At 40.1% G+C, this 23,597-nt stretch overlaps 1 protein-coding gene across 4 annotated transcripts in view; it reads right to left on the bottom strand.

Annotated features, from left to right (window-relative positions):
• LOC108276222 (collagen alpha-1(XXIV) chain) overlaps nucleotides 1–23,597 on the bottom strand; it is an 88,674-nt gene that overhangs the window by 45,612 nt on the left and 19,465 nt on the right. For 3 of the 4 annotated variants that reach the window (XM_047160218.2, XM_017487715.3, XM_047160217.2), the window contains exons 4-14: nucleotides 20,363–20,416; nucleotides 18,090–18,143; nucleotides 12,082–12,135; nucleotides 11,714–11,767; nucleotides 9,169–9,213; nucleotides 7,348–7,401; nucleotides 6,776–6,820; nucleotides 5,784–5,837; nucleotides 4,523–4,567; nucleotides 2,700–2,753; nucleotides 2,392–2,436 (exon numbers count right to left, since the gene is read on the bottom strand). In XM_047160218.2, the coding sequence (XP_047016174.1) occupies nucleotides 2,392–2,436; nucleotides 2,700–2,753; nucleotides 4,523–4,567; nucleotides 5,784–5,837; nucleotides 6,776–6,820; nucleotides 7,348–7,401; nucleotides 9,169–9,213; nucleotides 11,714–11,767; nucleotides 12,082–12,135; nucleotides 18,090–18,143; nucleotides 20,363–20,416 (558 nt within the window). Of the gene's footprint in view, nucleotides 1–2,391; nucleotides 2,437–2,699; nucleotides 2,754–4,522; nucleotides 4,568–5,783; nucleotides 5,838–6,775; nucleotides 6,821–7,347; nucleotides 7,402–9,168; nucleotides 9,214–11,713; nucleotides 11,768–12,081; nucleotides 12,136–18,089; nucleotides 18,144–20,362; nucleotides 20,417–20,497; nucleotides 20,549–23,597 lie in introns of those variants that run through there. The other variant, XM_047160219.2, reaches the window with a different exon arrangement.

Genomic DNA, 23,597 nt, shown 5'->3' with positions numbered 1-23,597 from the left:
GAGAAAATGAATGGTGCTGGAGAGCACTCCCATAGGTGGTCAACTGGGTTGAGATGTGGTGAGTGTGAAGGCCATATCGTATGATTTACATCATTTTCATTTTCCTCAATCCATTCAGTGAGCCCTCACGGCCTGATGATGGGGGGGGCAGAGTCATCGTGGAAGAGGCCACACCCTTCAGGATGTTTCATTAAAGGATAAAGATGATCAGTCTGAAGAACGTTATTTTGATTTGCGGTGACAATTCCATTCCAAGGCGACAAGTCGATCCAAAGCAACAAATACAAATAATAAATAAATAAATAAGCAGAGAATCCCGTCTGTACATGGACTTAAATAGAAAGCTTATGGTTAGCCAACATGGAAGAGCCAGCACACAAGGGAAATAGAAAAGCAAAGCAAGTCCATCTGTTGGAATGCCATTGAATTGTACATCTGAATCTCATAAAGTGCCTGTGACTGAAAAAGGCACAAAAATCAGCACATTTTTACAAGTGGTCTCTGCCTTACATGGAAAATAACAATAAAATGAAGAAAAAAAAATCCTTCTCTCTGTTAGTAATAAAACCCTGACCATGTTCCACAATGTGACTGAACTACAGCACCTGAAATTACATCGGTGACCACGTCCAACAGGGATGTAACCAAATACGAGTCCAAGGAACTGTCAGAATTCACACACCTTGCTGACACTGCTGATATTTCTACATCTGTTTTTTCCCCCAGTGCTCTACAGAGTTTCCAGGAGGAAAAACCCCACAAAACACCACCATTCTGGTTTAGTCCACACCCACTTCAGGTTAAAATCCAGATACAGATACAGATATTTGGAGCGCTTAACACATACAGATAGTGTCATTGCATTATACCAATAATGTCCGAGATGATACCAGTAACAAGTCAGAAATGGCTGGACGATTGTGAACAATGAGAATAAAAGTGATGGAATCATGTATGTCCACAATGCTGTTTCCACTTGGAAAAAAACCAGATGCATCTAATTTGCTGGGCAAAGCATCAAACTAACCACTTTGGAATTTTGTATATCGGGGGTTGGTACTGGAATGACGTAGCTGGGGTTCCGCTCCATGTGCTTCCCGTTATTGCATGTCTATTTGAAACACACACCATCATGGATAACAAAGTGAGTATACCAAGCTCGAGGCAATGGCCTTGAAGAAGAAGAAAAAAAATCTACTAATTGAGCTAAATGACTAGCATTATAGCAGCTAAAAACATATAGCAACACATGTACACTTTTGCTTTCTGTTTCAATATCCCATCCCATTGCTGGATTATAAAGATCAACCATGTATGTTCTGTATGGATGGACTGTGTACAGTACATACAGTACAGCTGAGGTCAGAAAATAGTCCAGTGGAATTCAGTAGTGTTCAGAGGGAAAATAAAAACACCTGTTGATATTGGAGATGCCAGAGAAATCCACTTTTTCTAAGTGCAGCATCTGCACACATATGGCTTCACTGTTATGGTTGTGGGGATTAGCCTGATGGACAAGATCACCTGCAAAGAGTTCCAGAACCTTTGCAACTGAGAGGAGGGGTTCTTTGCCTAGTTCAGATGAATGACCTCAGGAACTTTTCCAGAGAATGCAGCTCCATTCTTCTACTTCTGATGATATATAGTACTCATGCTAATCCATATGGCTCTCTGCTACGCTCTGTCTAGCGTTCTTATTGGAAAATAATCAACAACAAGCGCGGACACTAGAGACTTCCATAAATGTTCTGACGGAAAACGTCGCCATATCAAAGACTACATGTTCATACAAGTCCCTGTGAATAATCTGTTACTATGGAAACTATAACGGATTATAGCGAGGACACTAATATAAACCTGTGATTTGCAGCTGTTTCAACCAATCAAAATAAGTGAATTTAGTTATGACACATAACAAATATTTTCTGACGTATCTCTCGACATCATCAACCAGCCAAACGATGTTTAAACGCCGACTTTTACCCAAGTCGTGAAAGCACGTTAAAGGCCAGTAATCCGTTCTTGGCAAGAGAGCCCAGGAGCGATGGAAAATCAGAGTTCCTCACACCGAGAACAAATAACCATAACCCCTAATTCTGACTTCTCTCCCAGCATGAGAAACCAAAACAGTGATAGGGAAGAACAATACAATGTCACGTTCTCATGGAAGATAGGTATGGAGGCAAAGGGGATGAAAGCTTCCGAGACACCGAAATATCACAGTGAAAGCTTTTCTTCTGTAATATACAAGAACTGGGATAGGATCTTATCAAAAAGCAATGACGTTAAAATATTTTTAAATCCTAGCTTTCTTGTACTGTATATCTCATGTATGAGGATTACATAATGTCGGACACGTCACTGAGACACGAGTATGCAGATGACACTCACTCTGAGGCCCGGGAAGCCACCGGTGCCGGTTGCTCCAACAGGTCCCTGTGAAAAAAACCGACATTTATGAAATTGTGTATTAGCCGTAATATAAACCACATTGAACAGACAGAGCAGTGATGACCTTTTGGGCTGGAATTCATGGCTACTGGTCTGTTTCACAGAACTCGTTTTAACTCGTTTCAGAACCTTTTTAACAAACCACTAGTTTGTTAAGTAAATGCTTAGGTAAGTAAACTAATAATAAGTGTGTAGAGATCATATCATCATATTCATAACACTAGTATTCTGGAACATAAAAATCATACCTGATTCCCGTCAGGCCCAGGAGGACCCCTTTCCCCAACGTCTCCAATCACGCCCTGAGAAAACACACACACACACACACCTCAACAACCCAAACGTCTCTTTGCAGACAACTTCATTATATTTATGATGATGTTGCGCGTCCTACGTACAAGTCCCTGTGAATGAGCTGTTTGCATAGTAACAACCAATCAGAATCCAGATTTTAACAGCGCTGTGTTACTTGATATATAACCATTTTAATGGGCTTCTGAAGCAAAAAAAAAATTAAGATAAGAAATCAAATTTTTTATGCTGAAAAATGCGCGTGCACACAGATCACAGGATGAAAGTGTGTTTCTCTCGTCCGAGAGACCCTTTGAACATCTTCCACCCTGCTTTCATCCAGTCAGGGGAGGCTGTGATTAGACAGACTTATCCACAGATGCTGGGAGTCGTGCCCACTTGGCAACATGGCTCTAGTGCCACATTTACAAGTGTTATGTTTTTACGAGGCCAAAATACCCACCAGAGATGTTCCCTCACTGCTTGTAGCAATTGTGGGCATGCTTTGAAGTTATACAAATATAATAAGCATGATATTGTTATCCATGAGATTATACTATATTACAAAGCTGTAGTGGATGAAGTCCTGTCCATCACTATCTGAGGGAACTAAATTTCTGATTCACTTTCCTTCCCATACAACACTCTTTAAAATCATTATCGAATAGTATATATACGTTAGCATCTTCACAAGTAGCATTAATCAACTCCAAATCCACAATTCGTCACATTCCATGTATTCTGCTCCCAACAGAGTTTATTACAAAATATTTATTATACTATTATAAATAGTTTATTATAAAGTACACTGTTATGGGATTTCATTGGTGTCCATAAAAGATCTTCCCTTGTATACAACATGTTGTGTGAAAGATCATATATAATTGAACACTATGTATAGAATTTCTTTTCATAGATATTCTTGACTATGCTTTTGCACCACATCCCCAGTGACCCCCAGCCACCCCCCAGAGGCCCCCCCCCCCCATCCCCTGTGCTAGGCTCCAGGTTCTTCGCGACCTTGTGTAGGATAATCGGTACAGAAAATGCCAAATTCAAGCCAACAGTGGACTTTTCTCTCATACTGAACAAGCCGATTGATAACCTTAAGTAGCTATAAGGTTCATTATCAGATGCGGCAATCGATGTGACGTCTTCCCCCAGTGCAACGAGAACTGCTTTCATCTTTTGGTTTGAGTTCATGTCGTGTGGTTTCGGTTTTGATTCTAATAGTCTTGACTCTGCCCCCTGTCTTATCATTGGTGCGTTTCAGTTTGTCCCTGTCCCCAGTTTGACCCCTTCCTGGAATATTGGTGATGAATCCTATTACTGGATTCATATTTGTCAGGAAAACATTGTCAGATTTGAAAATGTTTCAATGATCATCATTTTAATGGCCTTTTATGGTAATTATTCTACCTATCCTTCATCAGCATCCCTACATTCGTAGTCATGCAGATAACACACCGCACTGTTAAAATCTCATTTTAATCAGTTTTGTGGTTGTGTAATTTTTCCTAGTAAACGCCAGTCTAGTGGTAATTTCACTCGTTTATTATCTTCTCTAGCAGTAAAATGACCCTTCACTCACAGATCTCAAGCCTGTTTTCAACACTGAACTTTCAACACTGATTATAAAACATACAACCCAGAATATCCATACATATTGTACTTTTACACTTCGTCTCCTACAGATCACTGCAGCTTCAATTCAATCTCTCATACAGACCGCTACTGAAGAAATGTTTACGTTCTCTGGTAACACGCGAGAACCTTTTACCTGTCTTCCTTTGGGTCCGTTCTTCCCCACAGGTCCTGGTATCCCCTGCAAAAAGAGTGAGAGATTATTACTAAATATGTCCAATTCGAAAATATTTAACAAATTGAACCTCTTTTAAATCAAGACGATAACATTTGACTGTTTCTACTGTTTTTAACAGACCATCATCATCATCATCATCGTGCAGACTGAACTTTTGTTTTCTGAAACTGTTGCACTGAACCATTTTAAACATGTACCATATGGACTTACTGAGAAAAACAATTTAAAAAATGAAGAAAAAAAAAAAACACCCAAAGGCGCTAAGTGGTGGTGAGGTTCAAAATGGATGCCTGAAAGTGCTATAGCAACCGCAAGTAAAAAAAAAAACTATTCTCTTTTCTGTGAAGTAATCAAACCTCACGATTCTGCATGAGAAATCATAATGCACAACATTAAATTAGCTTCTAAACAGATGTTAACTAGAGCCAGATGGGTTTGACCAACTACATCCTTCATTGTTTTTGAATGATTCGTCTTGTTAAGACGTTATTTTTTGCCCTGTAATAACTACTGTGATTTTCAGAGCGCTTTCACAACAGACTGAAACACAGATTTATATATTTGCTTTTTGGTTTGTTTGGCACATTATTAAATCAATCAAAAAGGAATATAAAAAAAACCTACTGTTGGTCGTGGGGCGTGTAGGGCTGAAAACATTCTCGTAAGTTCATTCAGTCTTTCATTCTTTGGTCAGAATTTATGAACAAATGACACATTCTACTTGTTATCTGTTTTCTGATTACATATAATGTCATGGAAAAGTTCCTGTTCACAAATACGTTATGTTACAGCTTTACCTCTGACTTTTACAAAGCACTGACAATTTAGACTCCTTCCAAAAATGCTAAATAAAATGGATTGACACCTTCTGACCAATCAGAATGAAGAATAACACTGCGCTGTGGATTAAAGCCATTTATCATCCAGAAAGTCAAAAGTTTTTGAACACCCTGTATTAACATTTCCAAGAAATGGGTTCAAGTGAACTGCGAAATGTTTGCAACGTTTTATTTTACTGGGAAAAATACGGAGTCCTGGAAACGTCTAATATGGATCACTTTATATCTTACTCTAGCTCTAACTAATATATTGGCACATTTGCAGTTTTTATAATTACTGATGAATCGCCTTTACGTCAGTAAACTCATGGATCATCACTGCAATTTGACCTGTCATTTAAAACCTTGGTTCCGGCCACTTCATCACTCGTGATACTTACTCTTTCTCCCTGTATGCCCGGTGCTCCTGGTGCTCCTGGTGGTCCGATAAAACCCTTCATATGAGTAAGAAAGAAGGAAATAAAACACATTAGCCTTAGATCAGGTCTAGATTTTTTTTACTGATATATTTTTATAATATACTTATAAAAAGTATATTAAGAGAAGATTATAGTTAATATTTCCAGCTCATTCGTTCTTAAATATTCTTTTCGGCTCCTTCTTGGCATGTAGGCTGAGCTTATGACATGACAACATCTGGTAGATGATGCATTTACAGCATCCTTATACCATTCCACTGTGTACTAGTTTGGTTATTTAAGTTTATTTTGGAAAGTAGAAAATATTGCGGGTAGGTACAAACAAAAATAATAACTGCGCATGCAAAATCCCATTTGGTTTAGGCCACGCCCTCTTCATACAGATATGACAAATAAATAAACTGTATGGCCAAAAGTATGTGTACCCCTAACCATCACTCCCATATGTCCTTGTTGAACGTCTCATTCCAGTCTTTATTCCCACTTTGCTGTTATAATGCGCTCCACTCTTCTGGGAAGGCGTTCCACTATATTTTGGGGCGTGGTTGTGGGGATTTGTGTTCATTCAGCTATGAGAGCGTTGGTGAGGTTGAGATCAGGCGCTTATGTTGATGTGAGGAGGCTCCAGTTCCAGTTCATCCCAAAGTGATGTTCAGTGGGGTAAAGGTCAGGGTTTTGTGCAGGACACTCCAGTTCTTCTACCTTCTTCCAACCTTCACACCACGTCTTCATGGAGCTTGTCACATGGACATCGACGTGCTGGAATAGTGTTTGGCCCTCGAACAGAAAATGTAATCTTACAGCGTACAAAGACGTTCTATACAATTGTGTGCTTCCAACTTTGTGGCAACAGTTTGACGAAGAACCACATGTGGGTGTGATGGTCAGGGGTGAACATACTTATGGTAATATGGTTGTATATATTCTGACACGAAGAAAGAGGTTGCGCTCACATTGACACCTTTAGAGCCTGGGTTTCCCTCTGGGCCTGCCAGTCCCTGAAAGAGAACACAAAGATATCGCACACACACACACACACACACACACACACACACACATATGAATACACAGTTAATTACACTCAGCATGGTGAAACACAACACATCGCGTTACTGTTACAGCTTTACCTCTGACTCTTACAAAGTGCTTACACTGGAGACTCCTCACAGAAAACTTCAATAATAGTAATAATAATAATATTAATAATAATAATAATAATAATTCATGTTCCTTTTTTAAAGAACACATATTTTAAATATTAGTTTTAAGTTATATTGTGTGTCCGACAAAAATCCCTGTAAATGAGCGGTTACTACAGAAACAAGAATCTATTATTACAGAACACGAGCATTAATATAAATCTGTGTTAAGGAACATTTATCCAATCAGAATCAAGAACACTTTATCTACTGATTCATTGTATTAAAGTATCCTGCCCCAGATTCCTTTCCTTTACACATTAGTCCCTTCCCAAGGTGGAATTCTGGGTATATAGTTTCTCTTTAGTGGAGTTTGGTCACTGCACCTGCCTGCCAGGGTAACCTGCCGCCCCGACCATGCCCGGCAATCCTGGCAAACCCTGTGGAGAGAGGGAGAGAGAAGGGAAATATGAGAACACAGCCATGCCAGAGGAGGAATAGAACAGCTATTGTTCTCGACGGCACTCAGATCCATCCGCTGGCCGGCCGAATTCTCTTCACCCCAGTTCTGGCTGTGGCCCAGGATGAAGTCCTTCAAGTCTGACTCTGCATCAGGATGTAGAACACACTATTCGCTTTTCTACCTTTCAATGTTTGGAGTTTATTTGTACAAAGTGGTGGTGTGAGGTGCTTTTTCAGAGGTTTCCTTTGATTCTTCAATGCTGTAACGTCGCGTCATCAGACTGCGCGAGAACACAACTCAGTCTTCATGTACCGTTAGACACTTACGCTTTCATTTACGGTATTTAGACGCCCTTATCCAGAGTGACTTACATTTATCTCATTCATACATCTGAGCAATTGAGGGTTAACTCCCTTGCTCAAGGGCCTTTCTCAGCTTGGTGGTGCTGGGGTTTGAACTCATGACCTTCTGAGCAGTAGACTGGCTGTGGGTCTGGTGGTAGAGAGGATTGTCTACTAATCGTAGGATTGGTGGTTCGATTCCCGGCCCACGTGACTCCACATGCTGAAGTGTCCTTGGGCAAGACACTGAACCCCAAGGTGCTCCCGATGGCAAGTTAGCGCCTTGCATCTCAGCTCTGCTACCATTGGTGTGTGTGTGAATGGGTGAATTAGACGCAGTGTAAAGCGCTTTGGATAAAAGCGCTATATAAGAGCGGCATTTACCATTTAGACCAGCACCTTAACCACTGAGGTCACTGATGGAGAAGGATTAGGGCTTCTCCATCAGTAAAAGTAAAAAAAGAATCTCGTTAATCTCTCCACTAGTCTCCATATTTAGCTAGCTCGCTAAGCTACAGTCAGGTTCGTTTCGATTCGTGTAGTATATCATTTCGTACAGGATTTTGAGGAGTTTTTTTGCGATCATAGCAGCCCAAAATGTTTGATTTTTTTGCATTTTTTTTTGTTTTCTTCAAAATTTGTGATGCAACTTGCGGAGTTTTTTGTACTTTTTTGCGGAAAACTACTTAAATAGGCGAAATCGCAATCGCACAGTGTTTGCTGGTAAATGAGACCTTTTAGCTCTACTCGTGTTCAACGAACGTGAATCGAAGAGGGCGTTTCGTGATAACGAGAAGAGGGCTCGTAGTGATGATGTCACAGGACTCGTCTCGGCCTGAATCTATGGAAAATCTGCCATAATTTTGAAAAATTACACGCTCCTCCACGATTTTGCGTTTATTTCTGCTATCGCAAAAATTTTTTACAAAATCCTGGAGGGACTGTTACTGTACTGTACTGTACACAACATCACTCTGATGTCCTGTTTCAGATGGATATGTGTCGACATACGGAATCGCATCATGGTTACAGCTAAGAAACCGTTTCATGGGGACTTTAAAGAAGCATCTCTAGTCGATTATGAACTGGAGCAATATAGCTGAGGTTGAAGAACTGTCGCAGCCAGAAGTAACACAGTATGCTGACACTGCTGGCATTTCTACATCTCAGAAGTGTTTTTTTCAGTGTTTACAGTTTTATATTTCATTAAAAAGAAAAAGGAAAAAAAAACCTTCTGAAAAATTTAGGTTTAAACACACTTCAGGTTTAAATCTGAATGCGGATACGAATCGTGTCATTGCATTACACCCGAATATCTATACTGGCATAAGGCAAAATTGAAAAGAAAAACCAAAACAAAACAAGAATTTCACTGCGAGTGTTTTTGCATACAAGCTGCATACCTGTTCTCCTGGCTGACCCGGTGGTCCTGGATAGCCTTTGGGACCCTGTGAGAGAAAGAGAACCAAAGAAAATGATGAGAAAAGCAAAAGAAAAGAAAGACTAAGACAGTGAGAGAGAGAGAGAGAGAGAGAGAGAGAGAGAGAGAGAGAGAGAAATCACCTTGTTCTCATTCCTCTCATGTGTTCTCTTTTCTCAGTCCAACCACATTTTTGGGGATTTTGTTGCCTTAGGTTCCCAACACCCCTCCCCCCTTAGATAAGGCTAATACCCGTTAAGAGTTCTCTCCAAACTGTCAAAACCTTTCAAGCCTTTCCCCTTCAGAGAGCTACACCTAGAATTACACACAGGAGACAAGTCACAACAGCGAAAGACACGGGAGGTCAAAAGAACACGCGGCAGAACCTTTGTGCCTCGTTCTGTTCAGACTGAACGTGCTGGTGGACCTGCTGGGGTTCTTGTTTTGGTTTAGTTTCGACCGGAACACAAAATGTCCCCAATAAAATGTGGGCTCTCCATTTTTTCCCCCCACTAGATTATCACTCACGCTGCTGTTCAAAATAAACCCTCGTCCGAGTTGTAGAGCAGACCGTGTGATACGGCGTGTCCTCCAGGTTCTCCAGATTATACAACGAAGGTCCTGTACCAAACAAATCATTACGCATCAAATGGCGCTGTCCACATCTTCAATCAGCTCGGGCAGAAAACAGAGCTGTTCTTTATGTAATAAGGAGATTTTAATCAGAAATTTCATCAATGGTCTATGGTCTCAGTGGTCATGACATTATTCGTCCATCTCAATTCACGAGCAAATAATTCGTTCACAATGTAAATAGATTTTTCTCTTGTGTCAAATTCAGGTTGTGTAAACCCAACGTAACTCACCCAGTCCAAATAATAAAGCACTTCATTAGTAGCACGGTTATAATTTGAGCTGGCTTGTGATATCCATGGTGTAAAACGCAGAGGAATGGGGAATTCAGAGAGTGTTGGAAGGTTTTGGCCTTTCACCCTGAACCCTGACAACACAGTGATGCTTCAGGGTTATTTATGCCTAACCGAGGTCCGGTATGTGGGACTATTTCTGTTCACGGTCATGTGGAGAAATGTGCCTAGAGCCATGGTGCTTAACCTCACATTTAAGATGAAAGTATCAACGACTATGGTTGCAAGTTGGGTATTAATCAATAAAAAGGACCATTGACCACGGACTACTGCAGTCAGCTGCAATATATATACCTGACAAATAAGAGTCTCGAAGGTATGAAGTATATCAGAGCGCCTTATAGTTTGGTGGGAAAGGGCAATCTTATTTCAAAGAGAATCAGACTTAAAAGCGAGGTATAAAATTCATCGAGGATTCTCGGTGGACCGACACGTCACGTCATGAGTGATCCAGCAGAAATCGCTTGTCTGCGGTCGTCCATCTTCCCATCTATTCTCGTAAATCCTCTACAGATGTGGAGATGTGGGGGCAGAACAGGGGGCTAAAGGGCAATTCCGCCAAAGGTCCAACATCATCATCATCATCATCCTCTTTTGGTATTAATAAATAAAGAAATCGTCACTCGTGATTCAGCCACTGGATACAGCAGTTGTAGGTAAAATAACATAACATTTATTTACTTATACCACAGCACTGTCAAATTCTGCACTGTGATTGGTCAGAAGGAGCTGATTAATTTTCTATAACAGCAGCCCTGACAGTATCACAGCTGCACATCACAGGTTCATACTAATGAGCTCGTTCTAATACGTTTGTTTTCTCGTTTCTATAGTAACAGATCATTACCATAAACAAGTGTAAACGTTGATATGGTAAAGTTTTCTGTAAGGGGTAGTAAGGTGTTTTTTTTGTTTGCTTTTTTGTTTAACATGTATGTAAGGAGTCTCCAGTTTCAGCGCTTTGGAGCAGTGATATTCCGCAACATTAAATCTGACTATAAATGTATAAGATACATGATTTGCTGTGGAATAAGAGGAACAAAAGACTTCGAAGGAAAAGAATCAACCTCACATTAACTCCGCTTCATATCTAGCCACTCTGGTGTTGGAGATCGTCCTGAAACAGCACGTCACGAGTGTTTTATTCCTTACTTATGCTCATGATAGTACCAGTAACTGACAGATTCTGTCCTCTTCCTCCAGAAAACACCTTTTAAAAGCGACCTGTATTATTAGGATGTTCTTGGCTTACAGACAGAAATACGCTTTTGTTACTATCGCTCATCTCCGGCTCTCGCTCTTTAAAGCCGTCGTGTCAGAAGGTTGCTGTTAAAACATGACCTCTGATTCTTTTGTGAGGCTCGTGGCAGGAACTTTATACCAGCGTGTAACTTTATGCTGCTTAGAGAAGCCAAGCAGCAGTGATGGAAGCTGTAACAAATACTATCCACACTCTAGTCCAGGGAATGGCAATGAAACATCCATCTACATTGATGTCTGAGGTGTGGGGCACACAGAAACCCATCAAGCCTATCACCACTGGGATACCAACAGGGTGAAATGGGATGAGCTCGCAAAAGGACTGCGTGAAGAGGAACGTACCTCTGGACCTGGAAACCCCTTGGGGCCTGGTAGTCCAGGTGGTCCTCTCTCACCCTAGGCAAAAGATGAAAAAAAAAGAGATAAGTCTAGACTATTTCAGAAGCCAAAAAAAAAAAAAAAACATGTCAAGAGATGTGAAGCAGGAATGGAAAAAAGGTGTTAAGGAAATGACAGCTAGATGGTTAATGAGTTCTGGAGGAAGGAAGGTGCGAAAAAGAAACCAAAGTAGCACCGAGAATTCAGCAGATCATCGGAAAATGGAGAAAATACAGCAGGAGGAAAAGGCGATGGGGAAATTAGGGTAGTTTGTGGTAGAGGAATGAAAAGCAGTAATCTGATCTCAGAGCAGTGATTTGTGATTTTCTTACCTGTTCTCCTTTCGTCGCCTGACCTGGGGACAGCCCGGGGTCTCCTTTTGCACCCTGAGGTAACAAAACATCATCAGTTCATTTTTTCATGACAAACCATTTTGAAATATACCGACATGAAAAATTAGTCTCAGAATTGACCTGGTATGGAAAACTCAAATAGAGTTAAATAAAGTTTAATAAAATTAAATAAAGTTTGCACACAGCTCGTAGCATTGTCCGTTCAGGTGTGACAAAGACCTAAAGACTGTCGCAGAACAGAGAATGGTCGTTTACAGCTACTACACCGTTAAATGTAACAACAAACGGATAAAAAATATGTATTATAATTTAAATAAAAAGAATTGCTGCAGTAAAGCTTAAACCCTAACCCCAACCCTAAACCTAAACCTAGCCCTAAACCTAAACTTAGCCCTAACCCTAAACCTAAACCTAGCCCTAACCCTAAACCTAGCTCTAACCCTAGGCTGCATCCATCACCTCGTCACTGATTATTTTCCTATAACAACATGCCATGTCGTATTTTATTCCTTGAGGCGCACCTTCTTAAATTCTGTCGCTTTAAAGAGAAAAAGAATCTATGTATTGTATTTATATAAATTACATTTAAATTCTGTATTACTTTCAGAAATAAAAAAAAAAAAAAACAACAAGCACCTAGATACCACATTAGACATTGTGGCTAAGTACTCTGAACGTACTATTCAACGTAACTATAAACGGATAAAAACTTTATAATAAATTAAAAAATGTGTAATTCTTTGCAGGTCACTGTGGTATAAGAGGAATAAAACAGATATGATATTTAAAATAAAATAAATAAAATTATACTGTCTGATAGTAAGCAGCTCATTGGATGTTGAAATTGTGTACCGATTTTTTTTCAAAAAATGGTTGTTTTGAATCCTTTTCATGTTTAAGTCATTTCATATATAAATAAATAATGTATTACATTTATTTAAATAAATCATAAGAAGAAGAAAAAACTATAATCTAATATAAAATATATTTTAAAAACTAAAAATACATCATTGTTTTTAAATACAGCATTAATGGTTTGCTGGATTTTTTTTTTTTTTTAACGTATATCGTGATGCACATCGTGTCCCATAGAAATTACTGGAATATCTGAGGATCAAGACGTGATATTTTTGTCAGTCCTCGCCGTTATATACGAAAAGCAGCAGCTCGTGAATTTGCCAAAAAGGATTTGTAGCAGAGGACGTGAACAACTCATTTCTTTCCTCCTAGCAGCAGAAACACAGGTTTTAATGCGGCAGATTCACGTTTCAGAAAAATCTCACATCACATAGCCACAGTACGGTGACGCAGCAACAGCGCGAGAGCGGCACGTCCGTGTTTTTGCCCTGCTACCGTTCCTAATCCGAGCGCGTCTGGCTAAATAAAGACGTTCCTCTTGTTTGGTCGGCTCTCCGTTCTCAACGTGCCGAGCTAAAACGGGACGGCGACGACAATGTTTAGAAACAGAAGGCACAACTGCGCTCTCAAACATTCTCCACCATCTCACAAACAGAGCCACTTGTCCAAGTTTTACTCACAAAAACAACTGATCAAACAGGATTTCATGATAAAAGTTCTTGAAATTAGCCACATCGCTAGCTACAAACGCTCCAGTACAAAAATTCAACACTTCCTCCTGTTGTTTACCGTTTACACGTTTACATTTTTTGTGTGAAATGTTGAACAGAAATTTTCAATTAAAAAAAAAGGGACCAAAGCAAATTAGCTAATGTGACTAATCCTTGTTTTCTGCTGCTTTGCTAGCATAATATTAGCAGCTAGCTAAAATTAAAAACTCACAAGAAACTGTCTTCTTTAAGATAATTTTTTTTTATCTTGCTAATCAAGGGTAAGGAAATGATTTGTGTGTAAGTATTTTTCACCAAAATCTAATTATGGTGGAAATAAGGAAATATTTTATTCTTGCTAATTCTTGCTAATTCTCGAATCCTGTCACTCAGTTAAAAGCAGCCACTGTCAGGGGGAAAAAAACAAAAACCCTTGAGATTGTTGCCTGAGATGGATTAAAACCCTGATGAAACGCATATTTTTGTATTTTTTGTTAAAAAATTGTTAAAAATAAAGCAGAACTCAACTAGCATGTCATTTCTCAGCTAGCACCGAACCAGCTATGTGCTGACCCCATGAACATCTCCAGCTGTAGAAAGTTCTATGCGATAGTTTCACACTCTAAAACTATGTCAACAGCCCTGAGAGCAGATGCCAGCTGTTTTATGGTATCAGGCACGTTTTCATGTAACACCCGAGTGTAACGGCTTTACGGCTTTCAGCAACATGTTCTGTTCGGCACCATCTCTTTATCTCTACTATTAGCTCGCAGGATGGACGGATCAGAGATCGGAGCGATGCAGCACTGTGGGGTTTTTTCCCCCCGTCCGAGCCCGGGAGTGACGAGCGATGACTCATGTCAGAGATACAGCTGTGGGTGAAGATGCTCCATCATGTCCACTGAATGTGAGAGGCTTTCTCAGCTTCTGGGTGGAAGTGCAAACCCCAAGCCGACACTTAGCCCACTCATGTACCGAGAAGCAGCACATGTCCTACATTTTTAAAGCCATTTGACAGAGAAAAACAATCGTTTATCCTCCCACACTTACCACATGTGTTTATTTTATTATCAGCAAAGAGAAAGATTTTGTGATTTTTTTCAGCGAGAACAGAGAGCAGAACCTGGTTCAGCTAAACCACTTGTTAGTCCGGGTACAAAAGCTGACATGCAAACATGCTAGCAAGCTGATTTTCCTGTACCGCTGCTACTTTTAAAATGGTCCTTCATTATTCAAGAATTAACAGCAGTATCGTCGCCTTATGAAGCAAAACATGCCGGATTTATATCATAGCAGATTTAAGGGCATCAAGGAACTTCACACATACAGCGATTTTATGGCTGGAAGTCGCCTGTTGCTGTACTGTGAACTCGCCACTAGTTAGATAGCGTTCAACTTTTGACAACACGCCAGTTCTCTTTCTGCTAAAACGAAACATTCTGGAAGGAACGTGTTTGTATATAAAAGTCACCAGTGTGTATATGTATATCACATCCTACGAGATGAAGGAGAAGCAGCGTGTGCTCTTTGCCACTAAAAGCGGCGAAAGCGCAACAAGTCCACGAAACAATTCGGACTAGGCATGGCGGATCACGGATAACATTGCACTCTACCGTCTTCGCTCCCACTGAAAGTCACTGCAACAAGTCGCTCCAAATTTGCATAAACGTTTCTCATCTTCGTCGCCGGACGCGCCCACATCCAGGCGCTGACATTTGCCTATGTCGCTGGAAGTCGGCAGCTCTCATCGAAAACGAATCGCTTTGTCACTGCACGTGTGAACATACCTTCAAATATCTTCGGATACCAGATCGTTGCCTGATGAACGAAAAGCGTACCATATCGTAGCAGAATCACCGGTTTCATCAAATATCAGATTGTCGCTTTAAGCATCAAAATCCAATCATATCAGATCAGATGTTCAGTATTCTCAAATATCCAACTGTTGCCTTAAGAGCTGAAAACTTTGTATACGAAGCCTGAGGGTTTACACCCCTTCTTTCTTAGCGCATGAATAAATAAAACACTTCCATGTGGGAACTAGCCAATAAATGCTAAGTGCAATGATCAAATGATCACGGTTACAGTGACGAGTGCGGTTACACAACAATTTCCCCATTACAGCTGAGCCACATTCTACGCTAAAACCGCCAGCTTGGAGATGCCTACAATCATGGAAGCTTTACGAGCTTCTTCACTTCGTATATATTGCCTAATTAAAACCTATGCGCTGCAGAACACGATACAGTTCACACGCTACTGCTCCAGGAACCTTCATCGATTTGCATCCAAACTAGAGCAAAAAGCAGTCCCAAACCGTTACAGACTTATTAATTAATGGATGAATAACGACGTGAACTAATAAGCTACCAAAAGCCTCTGGAACTGGACGGTCAAGAAAAAAAGATTAAGTCTAAGAGCGTCAGTCGTCTTTATTATTACATTCAATACACACTATTGTATTTACTGAGCTTACACTTGTTTAGATCTTCCCTTCCTTGTATAAGCTGCAGCGCACACACACACTCACACACACACACACACAATGTCAATTCATTTCTCGAAGTATTCCTCATCATTTCCTGTGACCAATGAGCATCGAGGTACTGTATCACATGACGTCACATACTATACATCACATACTAATGAATATCATTAAAGCGCTAATAAATTGGGACTTTTTTATTGTTATTTAGTACAAACTTTGTTATATATTTTTATCTTATGACTTCGACATTATCGAGCCAGTACAAAAACATGTTCAATTCCCAAACGTTAGTTTTCCAACACAAAATTAAGCGTTACAGAGAAACGTCTGTATGTCAGTAAGGAAAGTAGCGTATTAAGAAAATAAGACGCGAGTGCGACAAAGTCTCCAGAAGACCTGAGTCTGGTTCTGCAAGACGCTCGATAAAACTTACACATATATACTATACATCACATACTAATGAATATCATTAAAGCGCTATTAAATTGGCATGGTATAAATTGGCAAAGGATATACGTGACATTCTGGACGAGTCTCAGCACACGCTCAAGAGCAAAAAATCGTAAAAATCTGCTGCCAAAATGGAAAATCGGTGAGGTCACTTTACCTCTAGGCTATACCATGGAGAAGTGTGTGTGTGTGTGTGTGTGTTCGAACATGAGGTACAAGGTTCACACAGAAACAGAAGTCTAACTAAAGGTGCTCAGATTTTCCACTGGAATGAATAATATATCTCTTAGATATGACTCATCGTTCCTGTTTTGTTGACGGTTCAGTGTGACATCTGGATCTTGATCTTAATCACAGCACTATATAAAGCAACACACACACACACACACACACACACACACACACACACACACACAGGATGGAAAGTGGAACTCTATAGGAGAAATATGTGGTGAGGCAGAGAGATCTGCCAGCACACGCTGCCACACACATCAAAACATTGACTCTCGTCCAATTTTGTAACATAACGTGCTATCAAAAACGTGTGTGTGAGTGTGTGTGTGTGTAAAGATGTAGCTGCCAACAGTGCCAATAGGAGCAGAGGAAGCTCTACGATAAATTCTCAACATCATTCATCAAATATGGTAAATAGTCTGCACTTATATAGCAATTTTTTAATCTTAGCGGCCCTACAAAGCACTTTACACTGTGTCTCATTCACACACACATACACACACATACACACACACACACACACACACACACACACATACACACGGCACTAGTCTGCCATTGGGAGTAACTTGGGGTTCAGACAGAACGTCCACATAAGTGAATTATTCCTCTTACGCCACAGCAATTTGCCGATGACATTTTTTGCATTTATTAAAGAACTTATAGTTACATTGAATGTTGAGAAACAAGTTAGTTCCTGTTTCTTGCTTACGTTATAGCAGCTATAAACAGTCATTCCCTCACCAGTCCTCTCTCTTTGACAATGTGGAAAACTTTAAAGTTACACCTTTTACAAAGCGCTGACACTGGAGACTCCTTACATACAGTAACCTTACTACTTTCTTGCAGAAAACATTGGAACGGTTACTATAGAAACGGAAACGCGTTAGAACGAGCGAGTTAATACAGTATAAACCTACGATTTTGTAGCAGCACGACTACAGGAAATGAATCAATACCTTATTTTTAAACTAATCAGAATCAAGAATTCGAGAACAGCGCCGTTGTATCGATTCATTTAACTTTTATAAAATGTAGTGGAAAAAAAAAGTATACGAAAGTATGCCGTTTCCAACCCAAAAGAAAAATGATGAACATGACGGCTGTAGTTTTGTTCGAATAGCATCTAGCATTAGCATAGAGCTGTGTTGTTAACTATTAGACCTGAAGCTGTAACGGGGGATGGGAAGACCAGAATTCCTAGCCATGAATCTGTTATGTTAATGACCTTGTGTTGGAGGACTCACCTTGGGGCCAGGTAAACCAGGAGGGCCGGGAATCCCATGAGGACCAGGAGGACCCTGCAGGTGAAAGAGAAAGATAATAAGCACGCTGATGATTACTCATTCATATGACATCAGCCTCCCTCTGAGCGTGATCTTATCTTCAACTACTTGTGTTATAGGCACGTCTAAGTAGCAGCATACAAACACACACACACACACACACACACACACACACAAAAATCACATCTCAATTCATTTCTCGAAGTATTCCTCATCATTCACTGTGACCAATGAGCATTGAGGTACTGTATCACATGACCTCCCATAGTATACATCGCATACTAATGAATATCATTAAAACGCTAATAAATTGGGACTTTTTTATTGTTATTTAGTACAAACTTTGTTATATATTTTTATCTTATGACTTCGACATTATCGAACCAGTACAAAAACATGTTCAATTCCCAAATGTTAGTTTTCCAACACAAAATTAAGCGTTACAGAGAAACGTCTGTATGTCAGTAAGGAAAGTAGCGTATTAAGAAAATAAGGCGCGAGTGCGACAAAGTCTCCAGAAGACCTGAGTCTGCTCCTTCAAGACGCTCGATAAAACTTACACAGCTCGTTTCCTTATAAAACCACACTAACTGTACCCGTGTCCACTTTTTAGGGCCGTCACACCAAATATTGCCTTCGTTTCATTTTTTTTTTAAATGGAGAAACGTTCAATCTCATTCTTTTTGAAGGCGTCTTTGCTCTACAGCAATTTCTTGCAGTCTCAGAGGAACTTGCCGTGCCGTGTCGATGCCGTGTCGCGTACTTATAATGTCCTTGATCTTTTCCTTCAATCTTAACAAACTATGTATGTACTTTTAATTATACTGTACCTGACATGACTTCGTAGAGTCAATAGCTAACATCCAAACTTGTGATGTATAACCCGAGTACGAGTAGACTACATGGCTTAACAGACGTGTTAGCAAGAAGTAATACAAGCAGAATGGGACTTTATCGACTGTTTTTTTTTTTTTCCTTTTACTTCGTCATAAGGTCAGTTCGCACGGGATTAGTTTAACCTGGGGTTATTTTTACAGGCTGTTTCAAAGAAGGTAAAACATGACATGACGAGTGCGTACGGAATTAAAACCATAGAGAAGCTCTGGTGATTATTACATCACCCAACCTCCCTGTATAAAACTAATCCCGTCCGAATAGAGCTTTCATCGTATACTCTCATTCAGCACCGCTCCTTATGGACAAATGCGCCATTTTGGGCCTTTTGCTTTGGATCAAAAATTATAAACATAGTTTTTTGTTAATACGATATGATACACACACACACACACACACACACACATACACACACTACACTGAGAAAGGTAACACAGTTCCCATGAGTTCACAGATATAGCTGTGATTTATATTACACTGCATTTTGTCACAGCTCACACGACAGCAGTGATCTCAGCTCATGGGTTAAGTGTGTGTGTGTGTGTGTGTGTGTGTGTGCTAGCATGCCACAGGAATGCATGCTCTCATGCACATCTGTAACACACTCGTCTCCCTCACTTTGTCTAACATACACACACACACACACACACACACACATACACACTTGAAAGTGTCTGAGAATATGGCAGGCTCTATATACTATGTTTAAGACAATTGAGTGTGTTGTTACATAAAATAAAAAAGTGAAAGAGAACCGACGTCTCGGTGTGAGCTCTGCCAGAGGTTTTACTGGTGAACTGTGGGAACCTAAACAACCTGCATCTCACTTCTCATCTTTATCTGATGAAGCAGATGTTTCACTCTCCTCGGCGAACGCTGAAGAACACTAAGTGTGTGTCACGTATTTCTCTCTCTCTCTCTCTCTCTCTCTCTCTCTCTCTCTCTCTCTAACACTCGGTTCCTCTCCGTTTTAGACCACTTTCTCACACACTGGTTGCAGATTAGTTAGAGGTAAAATTTGTGAGCGTCGTGAAGCGACGTCTGAGACGAGTCAGCTCCAGTTTGTTCGTCACGTTATAGACAGAAATAATAATAAATAAAAAAAAGAAATAAACACAGCTTGGAGACTCCATCCATAAACGTTAAAAAAATGTCTCCTTACGGAAAACTTCACCACGTCGACGTTCGTTATTGTTTTTTTTAAACCTTGTGTTAAGTCGTTGTGTAAGTTGTGAGTTTACAGACGAGTACATACAATATAAACCTGCGGTTTGTCACAGAAAATGAATCAACACCTTCAACTTAATTAAGCACAAACAGAGCAAAAGCGAGGATCTTACCCGTGGTCCTCTCTTTCCAGCTGGCCCAGGGAGACCGGGGGGACCGGGGGAACCCTGCAAGACAACAGAGACATGAGAAGATAGGCGAAAAGGACAGAAAAACTAGCCAGAACTTACTGAAAGAGCTTTTCTTACGTCGTACAATAGTCTGCTTGGGGAAACAAGATGCATGGCGTAAATGAAACCTCATGTTTTCCAGGCCAAGTCTGTGTTTCTCTTTCTGGAGGAAAATGTGCCTGTGACCCGTAAACGTAATACGCAATACCGCCCCCGCCCCCGCCCCCCCCCCGGTCACCCTGGTCTAGCAGACATGTCTGCTTTGCTCTTCACTACTAACCCGTCTCCTGTCCTGTTTCATACTGTTTTTAAAATAAAATGAGAACAAGGAGCTGAAAGCTGAGCTCCCATGACACACGCAGGAGTTTAACGGTAATGTCACGGGAAAAGAATTAAGAATGAACGCAAGGCAGAATCAGCATCCTGGGAATTTCCACAAAAAAAATCAACAGAATTTGATTTATTACCTAGAAACGTAACTTCAGTGAAAACACTGAATATTATGTTACGCAGTCGGGACAAGATGTCATATCGGACAGGATGCCGTATCGGATGAGATGTCGTATCGGACATATTAGATGTCGTATCATAAGAGATGTTGTATCGGACAAGATGTCGTATCGGGACGTATTAGATGTCGTATCGGACGAGATGTTGTATCGGATGAGATGTCATATCGGACGAGATGTTGTATCGGATGAGATGTCATATCGGACGTATTAGATGTCGGTTTGGACGAGATGTCGTATCGGACGTATTAGATGTCGTACCAGACGAGATGTCGTATCGGACGAGATGTCGTATCAGACGTATCAGATGTCGTGTCGGACGTATTAGATGTCGTATCGGACGAGATGTCGTATCGCACCTATTAGATGTCGTATCGGACGAGATGTCGTATCAGACGAGATGTCGTATCAGATGTATTAGATGATGTATCAGACGCATTAGATGTCGTATCGGACGAGATGTCGTATCGGACGTATTAGATGTCGTATTGGACGAGATATCACACCGGCTGTATTAGATGTCGTATCGGACGTATTAGATGTCGTATCGGACGTATTAGATGTCGTATCGGACGTATTAGATGTCGTATCGGACGAGATGTCGTATCGCACCTGTTAGATGTCGTATCAGACGAGATGTCGTATCAGATGTATTAGATGATGTATCGGACATATTAGATGTCATATCGGGAGAGATGTCGTATCAGACGAGATGTCGTATCAGACGCATTAGATGTCGTATCGGACGAGATGTCGTATCGGACGTATTAGATGTCGTATTGGACGAGATATCATACCGGCCGTATTAGATGTCGTATCGGACGTATTAGATGTCTTATCGGACGAGATATCATATCGGACGTATTAGATTCGTATCGGACGAGATGTCGTATCAGATGTATTAGATGTCGTATCAGACGTATTAGATTTCGCATCGGACGAGATGTCGTATCGGATGTATTAGATGTCGTATCAGACGTATTAGATGTCGTATCGGACGAGATGTCGTATCGGACGTATTAGACGTCTTATTGGATACGCGTGCACAAACATTTATATTAATGGTGTGTAGGTGATTGAAACAAGGTCCACATAATCAGTACTCGGTGAGCGTGGACGTGTCTGTTGGGATTCGCAGTCCGTTTCAGCCATGTTTGTAGGCCGTGGTGCTCACTCACATGCTCCCTGTTGGTATGGACAAAAAGACGTTACATCGGATACACTGTTTTAGCGTCTGTTACCGTCTATTAGCATCGACTGCTATAATGATTTTGATAAACCTTCCTATTAACATTCAGGAATGTTTGTTTTTATCTCACTAAAACAATGAAAGTATTTTATATTAAGTATTATCCATTGCATGCTACAAAAAAAGTGTACAATAGTATTATAGCTGCTAGTAAAACTACTACCAGGACTAATACTCGTTATTAGTCCTGATTACCCTATTACTGATATTACATTTCTATAACATGATAATTACTACTACATTATATTTAAACAGTAGAAACTAGAACAATGGGATTGCCTTTTAAAGTGGTCTATAATAATTAATGTTACAGGACAGCTCTGTCCTTATGCTACCTTGTAAACAGGACAGACACTATCTCTCAACAATCTATTTTTCCAAAACCCCGTTTCCATGTTCAGCTTGTTTTGGCACGCGACCACAGAAATGTCCCCATAAACCACTGCATTAATTCTGCATTAACACAGCGCTCATGAGATACATGTATACAGCTGGAATAAAGCCGCAGGCTCGGCAACAAAGTGTGTCTCATTATGCAGAAATGAATCGTTTAAAACAAATCAGTCACACACTGACAGCGTGATGAACAGAAAGATGCCGTTACAACCACAACAGAACCACCGATGGATGGATCAATATAAATATGCGGTAATCTTGGGGATTTAACCATCAAGGTAATTTACAAGCTTGCAAATTTTTCTGAATTACCGTAGATTTCCCGTAGATTCGGGCCGAGACGCGTCACGTGACGTTGTCACGACGCTCATTCAGACAAGGCTGTCTTTGATTCATGTTTGTTGAACATGAGTACAGCTAAAAGGTCTCGTTTACCAACAAAAAGCACTGCAAAACAGCAAAACCGTGCAAAACACGGTCAATTTCACCATTTCAAGCATTTTTGGCTGCAAAATAAATAAATAAATAAATAAATAAATGTGCGTGCATTATTAATATCAAAAATAATATTGAACTAATAATTACTATATTTTAATGACATTTTATTGTTTATTGTTTGACTCTGAAAACACCATGGGGCAAGAATCATTCGTTAGGAATAAATTCAAACTAACATCCATAAAATGTCAACAATTTAATATTTGAGGAACAAAACATGTTGAAAAAAACAACGACTGGGTGGAGTTACTGTTACCACGATAACAGCGTGTTTTATTCCTCTTATACCACAGCAGTCTGCCAACACTAACGATGTCTTTGTCTTTTTTAAGAAAGTCCTCAATTTTCTTTTGGCCATTTCTACATGGGATTTAGTCCACTGCCATAGAAATAAAAATATGGTGCAAATATCACATCAGGATTCTCAAAAACATCTCTGCGATGCACAAGATGTACAATGAAACACTGAAAATGAGAAATATTTTTTTAAAAATCTGTAAAAAGGTTAAAATTATGCACTTGAGTA

The sequence above is a fragment of the Ictalurus punctatus genome, chromosome 15, assembly GCF_001660625.3.
Source record: "Ictalurus punctatus breed USDA103 chromosome 15, Coco_2.0, whole genome shotgun sequence".
NCBI classification, from domain to species: Eukaryota; Metazoa; Chordata; class Actinopteri; order Siluriformes; family Ictaluridae; genus Ictalurus; species Ictalurus punctatus.
This window is presented reverse-complemented; position numbering and strand designations above follow the sequence as displayed.